Source organism: Hordeum vulgare, chromosome 5H, assembly GCF_904849725.1.
Source record: "Hordeum vulgare subsp. vulgare chromosome 5H, MorexV3_pseudomolecules_assembly, whole genome shotgun sequence".
Classification (NCBI taxonomy): domain Eukaryota; kingdom Viridiplantae; phylum Streptophyta; class Magnoliopsida; order Poales; family Poaceae; genus Hordeum; species Hordeum vulgare.
The window spans coordinates 506,736,653-506,744,233 of record NC_058522.1 but is presented as its reverse complement, the minus strand read 5'-3'; the positions used below and the strand labels follow the sequence as shown (position 1 = coordinate 506,744,233).

General features: G+C 44.3%; 1 protein-coding gene across 1 annotated transcript; it reads left to right on the top strand.

Annotated features, from left to right (window-relative positions):
- Positions 1 to 5,145: 5,145 nt before the first annotated feature.
- LOC123397695 (ornithine decarboxylase-like) lies at positions 5,146 to 6,872 on the top strand. The gene has a single exon (XM_045092232.1). It carries the CDS (start codon positions 5,500 to 5,502, stop codon positions 6,724 to 6,726), a length of 1,227 nt encoding a protein of 408 aa, XP_044948167.1. The 5' UTR covers positions 5,146 to 5,499; the 3' UTR covers positions 6,727 to 6,872.
- The last annotated feature ends 709 nt before the right edge of the window (positions 6,873 to 7,581 follow it).

Below are 7,581 nucleotides of genomic sequence, written 5' to 3'. Positions count from 1 at the left end.
TACCTTTAAACTAAAAAACAGAGGACAGACATGTCATTGTACAATATAAAACCTGGATTACAGTTTATATAATCTGGTCTCCAAATATGCCCACCTAGATTATTTTTATAAACCAGATTATATAATCTATCTTCATAATCCAGATTATTATAATCTATTGTGGTTCCAAACAGGGCCTTAGTAGCACTTTTACCTAGCAGCTCTAAAGATCTCACTTGCTTGTGTTCGATTAGCCTTGTTGCTAGCATCAACTTCTATAAATTAGGAACGACGATGACGCATGTTTTGGGAAAAAGTGATGATGATAAGTATGTGTGCTAGTTCGACGAGACACCCTTTGTAAAGGTGTGTGTGAATGTGTGTGTCGTTCAGCAGTTTATGAAGGTTTTCTCAATTTTCTGTTAATTAACTTGATAATTCTTTTTTATTTAATTAATAGATGAAACAAATCTTTTACCTGTGTTTTGAAAATAAAAATAATGATAATAAGTTGTGTCTCGCTAACTAGCAGCTCGCACTTGTCAAGTGACAAGTGCTTGTTATGCTTCCCAGGGGACCAAGATCATGTGTTCCAGCTGCAGCATAAATTGCTCTGTTCTTTTGCAACCAGCGGCACTCCAAGGTCGTCAGCTATTTGCACTCCCAAAGATAGAAAAATGTTCTGCATTTCCAGTCCTAATTATTTTGCTCATGTGATCTTTAGTCCTCATATGAAACACGCATCACCGACTTGGGTAGTCTTCACTCTTTCAAAGTTAAACTTGATGAGTGCACTAGAGGAGAAAGTGTCTTGGTGGTTAGAGAAGACATGAGAAATTGTTTAGTCAGCGAATGAAACCCTTTTATGGCAAGTTCCATTAAGATTTTCATTAGTGTCACAAGCTGAATTTCTTAGCTAAACAACACATATATTTATGAAATAATAAGGTAACAACCAATACACATGGCAACAACAAGAGAGCATGAGACAATGAAACCTTGCTGAAACTTTGCAAAGAACACCCCTACAAAAGAAAATATCAGCTAAGTCCTTGGAGGGCCTTGCAAAAGCCAACTTAACAACATACCATGAAAAAAATCAACGATATTGAGGTGTATGCCAGAGAGCCAATAAAGGCAGAATGATCCATCTAAGTCGATGAAGAGGGCTAATCTGAATGTCGGAGCCCAAATTTTGGTGCCAAGACCGGGGGCTTGTCCCCGTGCTTCCCGAATCCTAGATCTCCACATCAATCCGTCGATGCCTCGCTAGTTACACATGGAAAAACTAGACTATCCGCCCGAGAGGGTCTGCGGAATACAAAGCCCGCAAACTCCTCCTCAATGTTGCCATGGATGTCGTAAAGGTGTCGTCAATGTCAGGGAAGACTTATTCTACACGGGGAAGCCACTACCAAACAATCCTGCCACTAGACACACAAACTCCGACTCTAACTATGCTGCCAAAGAAGAGGATAGTGCCTCCATCCAGTCGTCGAAGCACCAATTGAAGGGAGATGAGACCAACTACCTCACCGCTCACATTGGGAGAAATTGAGTTGCACCCCTAATCACCTCGTTCGTAGGAAAGAAATAAACATCCACTAAATTTGAGTTGGTGTTCACAACTATTCTAATGATGGACATGATCTAGGACAATAGCAATGACAACAAGAGAGATACGTGTTGACAATATGAATGAATACAGGGGCGGACCTAGGCAAAATTCTGACTCGGGGCGCTACATTTGACCGGGGGCACACCTTCTACAAAGTTCCTCATTTTGAAGTGTTTTGTTTTAAAATGTGCAAAAATACAAAGGGAATTCTAAAAATTGAGTGGGGTCCTAGGCCCCCACTCCGTTGTACTTGGGTCCGCCCCTGAATGAATACATGGCATCAATATACAAGAACGGTTACTAGGCCACATTAGGGGGGTACGACGAGAGCGGGATTTCATATGTTGGGTCCATTTGCACCCAAGTGAACACCAAATTCTGAAAAACACTAAACATTTTTTTTTTAAATATGAAATAAAATTATACATCAAATATGAGTGCCTCTTATAGGCGCTAGCAATTTTTGCGCTGAAATGGCATCGGAGGAGTTCGTGACAAAAAAGCGGAGCTCAAAATATTCAAGCTACGATTTTGTTTTTTGTCTCGAGCACCTTAAATGTCATCTTAATGTAAAATTTTGCAAGAACCTAAAATTATGTTTCATCTATGGTCTCTTAAAATTTCAGATTTTCAATTTTTTGATATTTTTTATGAATTCTCTACTAGGGGGGAGGCGGAAAATGAGCGCGGGATCAGAGTTTTTTTTACTGTAGCGCAGGATCATAATTAAATTAGGAATTTTTTGTTTTTATACTCTAGCTTTTACCAATTTTGCTTATGCCACTCTAGATCTTGACATTTCACTTTTGGCACTCTTAGCTTTTGCCATAGAATGGCAATTGCGATAATTGTCCAAAGCTAAGAGTGACAAAAGTGAAATGTGAAAATCTAGAGTGGCATAAGCAAAATTGGTAAAAGGTAGAGTGGCAAAAAAAAGTTCCCTAGTAAAATAAAGCAAACCAACAAGACGCCAAGTCATAAAATGAAGAATAATATAATACAATATAGGTGGTGCTATAAAGTTTTTAAAGAAGTTTGATATTCCAAAATTAAATTTTTTGACACACTAAATATATGAATAGGGAGGTTTATACCATTAAAATCAGCCAACCAACTTGTGGTTGGATGGTTAGGTGTACAGTGGTGTCTCCAGCCAACAAGGGTTCAAGTCCTAAATTTAACACTGGTGCTCACATTCTCTTGTATTTTTTAGGCCTTCTCGTGATGTGTGTTCACTCGTACGAGATGTTCCCGTCGACTATATCATGACTTCGTCAGTCTCAAGATGAATGTCGGTTCAGTTTTTTGAAGATCCTTATAGAAATAGGGTGTGCACTCCTAAGGATGAATGTATAAGTGTTTGTGTTTGTATTGTATTCTTAACTATATATTAAAATTCCAAGCCTATTTGACACATTCAACGCTGGTTAAATAGCAAGTGAGCAAACCGACACACACCCCGACCTGCATTGTGGGCCCCACCTGCATCGTGGGCTAGGCCCATTTTCATTGTTTGAACTTCAAAAGTATTGATTGGTTTGAGATTCGAAATCCCAACCTTAATCTTTCCTTTCAAACTCAGTAACCAATTAGGACACACCCCCTACAAAAACTAACCAATTAGGACACCTCACCAGTTGTGCATATAAACATCTCTTTAAGTTCTTTATTCCATGTCTTTACAGACTCTGTTTTTCTTTTCTTTCTGTTTGGATGTTTTTTCATCAATTTTTTACCTGGATTTTTTGTATTTTCCTTTAAAATACCTGACCTTTTTCAAATTCGAAACTTTCTATTCATATAATGAACTTTTTAAGACTCAAAAATTATTATTCAAATCGTGAACTTTTTGTTGAAGCCCATGATTTTCCATTTTCATGATTTTTTTCAGAATTGATGAAAAAATCAAATTTGTAGTCATTATTATTTTTTATTAAAATCCTCCAACTTTTTCCTCAAATCCGTGAACCTTTTAGTAGAAATACTACGAATGTGTTTTCAAATTCGTGAACACTTTTGAAAATTTATCATGTTTTTCCAAAAAAACATGATTTTTTATCAAAATCGATGAACATTTTTCAAATCAGTGAACATTTTCTTGTCAAAATCAATGTTTTTTCTCAAATCCATGTATGTTGTGGAAATTCAACTGATTTTTTTTCCGATTCATTATTTCTTAAACTCAAAGAGATTATTATTTTTTCAAATCAGTGATTTTTGCAGAAATCATGAAAATAATCAAATCAATGAATATGTTTATTTTTGTGTATTTCTCACATTCTTGTTTTCAAAAAATGTACGTAAAATTCGTGATTTTAGGAATTTGTTTTCAACTCCATGAACTTATATTTTAATTCAACAGTCGACTGTCGACCAGTGAATTATTGACCAAAAGCGAGCAAGGTGCGCTCTTGGTGACACCCTAATGGGCTAGCCCATCTATGCAGATGTGTGGGAGCCCGGAAGATGTTCATAGGCTTAACATGCCGAACACTAGCTCCTTATTTTCGGCTTTCCAATGGTGTTATAGATTCTTCATTGGTTTCATTTGAAAATTTGGATTAAGCCCAAGTAAGACGCCCAGACCTAGTAAATCACATTCAATGTACCAGGCTTAAAACTCGATTTGCTGGCCCAAAATGGACAGAGACTTCCTTTTTTAACATAATACTTGTGCAGATACTTATACATAAGCATACATATTTAGAGCATCTTCAACACTTATGTTTTTGTACACCGGAGACAAAATACAACGCTCCAGCAAACACTGTAAAATAGAGTGTGCACAAAAAACTTTAACGTTGGGCTGTAAATCTTGGAAGTTCCCGAACTGCAAATCAAGGACGTTGTGTGTCGTTGGGTGCTGCAGGTGGGACCGCCGGATTGGACGTCATGTTTTTTGCATCTACAAAACTTCTTTGTCGCTCTGCGCGTAAAAAAATCTATTTTGACGCTCCAAGAAAATTAACGATCCGCGTTATCGTGCGTCTATTGAATATGCTCTTAACTATATAAGCATATACACACACATTCTAGTTTTATGATCAGTTATCATAGAATGAGGGGATGTTTGTTTACATTCTAAGGTTATGACGCCTAACCTTAGTTGTGCCGCAACATCTTAACCATGTGTTTGATTCATTCATTGTTATATATCTGTGGTTTGTCATACTTTCAGACAACATGATCCACATATCATAAACTTACTTTTTTACCAAATTTTATCACACTTACGATGATCATTTTATTAGTTATCCTTTTCGTGGCAGACACACTTTTTGTAGTCATGAACCAAACAGGCATTGGATGGACGCATCATACAAAACCTCGGCAACACGTGCCACAAACATATCATAGTACGTCTGTACTGTCCTCAAAAGAAAGTGCACACACCATGCGCACCTTGCCATCTTTTTTGACCGGACCCGACACAGAGTCCCGGATGTAGCAAAGCAACGAAGAAGAGACCTCGAAGCAGCCGCAGCAAGCGACGAAGTGTTCAGAGTCGTTGGCGTTGGGCCGCACACCACACTGCAACGTTTCAGAGGCAACGGGGGACGGGGGACGGGATGCCGCCCCCCAGTGCGCGCGCTCCCCCCAGCCTACCTACCGTTGCACACCTGCCGCAGCGTCGGAGCTCTCTGACCGCGCACCACCAAACCTAACCCCGGCCGCTTCTTCTAGGTTCATCCTTGGCCACCAAGCCGCCGGCAGAGGCACCAGAGCGCTATAAAACGCGCCGAGTCCGTCGCAACTAACAAGCCGCACACGCCAAGAAGCATTCCCCCGAGCCAGCGATCTTCTCGCCGCATTCCACACTGTTGTCCGTGCACGTGCGCCGGCCCGAGCTAGGCTCTCATTGTTTAAGTGTGACCATCAGCACAGTCGTCGTCGTCGTCGAGATGGTTGGGAGCAGCCCGATGCAGGCGGTGCTGGTGGCGCCGGGGGTGAAGGACAAGAAGGTGCTGGCGTTCAGGCGGGACGCGCTCAAGGAGAAGGACGCCGTATCCGCGCTCATGCGCACCATCGCGGCCGGCGGCGTGCGGAGCGCCTTCTACGTCTTCGACCTCGCCCGGGTCGTCGACCTGTACCGCGGATGGCGCCGCGCGCTCCCCGGCGTGCGGTCCTGCTACGCCGTCAAGTGCAACCCGGAGCCGGCGCTGCTCGGCGCGCTGGCCGCGCTCGGGGCGGGCTTCGACTGCGCCAGCCGCAGGGAGATGGAGGCCGTGCTCGCGCTCGGCGTGCAGCCCGGCAGCATTGTGTACGCCAACCCGTGCAAGCCCGAGGCGCACCTCGAGTACGCCGCTGAGGTGGGCGTCAACCTCGCCACCTACGACTCCGAGGAGGAGGTGGTCAAGGTGAAGCGCTGCCACCCGGGCTGCGAGCTCATCCTCCGCATCAAGGGCCCCGACGGCGGCGAGGCCAGGGTGGACCTCGGCACCAAGTACGGCGCGCACGAGGACGAGGTCCTGCCGCTCCTCCGCGCCGCCCAGCGCGAGGGGCTCAACGTCGCCGGCGTCTCGTTCCACGTCGGGAGCGGCGCGTCCAACACGGACGTGTACCGGGGCGCCATTGAGGCCGCGCGCGGGGTCTTCGACACGGCCGCCGCGCTCGGCATGCCGCCCATGCGCGTGCTCGACATCGGCGGCGGGTTCATGGCCGGCCCGGCGTTCGACGAGGCGGCCGCGGTCATCAACGCGGCGCTCGAGCGCTACTTCGGGGAGCTTCCATGCGTGGAGGTGATCGGCGAGCCGGGGAGGTACTTCGCGGAGACCGCCTTCACGATGGCGGCGCGGGTCATCGGGAAGCGCACTCGCGGCGAGGTGCGCGAGTACTGGATCGACGACGGCCTCTACGGCACCCTCAGCTGCATCCCCATGGACCACTACGTGCCGCGCCCAAGGCCGCTCGCCGCGCCGCGCGCCGGCGAGAAGACGTACACGTCGACGGTGTTCGGGCCGACGTGCGACTCCCTCGACACGGTGGTGACCGGGTACCAGCTGCCGGAGATGAGCGTGGGGGACTGGCTCGTGTTCGACGACATGGGCGCCTACACCACCGCCTCCGGCTCCAACTTCAATGGCTTCTCCACCTCGGACATCAAGACCTACTTGGCCTACTCCAGCTGACATGGAACATATGATGTGGACACGTACCACGTAGCACACGCCATTCGATTTGTTTTCGCAGTATACAAAATTGTTAGAGTAAAACGAGATTGAATGAAAGTAATGGACGATCAGTCCTGATTTTTATTGATTCTCAAGTGTATATACATCTGGAAGAGGTGCGAAGAAGAGGTGTCTGTTCGGAGGCATCCCTCCAGAACAGGTGCATGTTGGCAATAGAGAGAGAGGAGACACGACCGTTCGGGGTTGGACACATCCCTTGGCTAATTAATCTACTAACTAATTTCTAACACTCCCTCTTGTACAACACCGCTCCTTGAATGTTTCATCGTTGAAAGCTTCTTGCGTATAGATCTTCCTTCTTGAGAAATCTTTCAGATAATCTTGAGAGTCTCCCCCATCTTCCTTCTTGAGAAATCTTTCAGATAATCTTGAGAGTCTCCCCCAAAAACCCTGTGGGAAAAATATGATGAGAATAAAGTAGATATGTTGCTAAAACTCCTTCAACCCAGTGGGAAAATAAGAAGAAAATGATGCAACATATGATGATCATTGTCTCTTGATAACTCATATGAGAAAACCTTTGAAGAAGGGGAAAACTCATTGATAAGTTTAGAGAACAATTAATATGTCTTGAATACTTCCTTTAAAAACCCTAGTAGGGAAAATAGAAAGTATGACATATGATCTTTGAGAAGATATTGCCTCACTAAAGACCATTATGAGAAATTTGAGAGAAAACTCATAAGGGAAAAAGTGCAATCGTACATGCCATTGAAAACTCCTTCAAAACCCAGTGGGAAAAATATAAGGAGAAAATGATATGGCATATATAGATACTTGTGTTTATGTTAT

Bases quoted from the DNA above. Each gene is read 5' to 3' on its own strand.
- LOC123397695 (XM_045092232.1), top strand. From the start codon at position 5,500: ATGGTTGGGAGCAGCCCGATGCAGGCGGTGCTGGTGGCGCCGGGGGTG.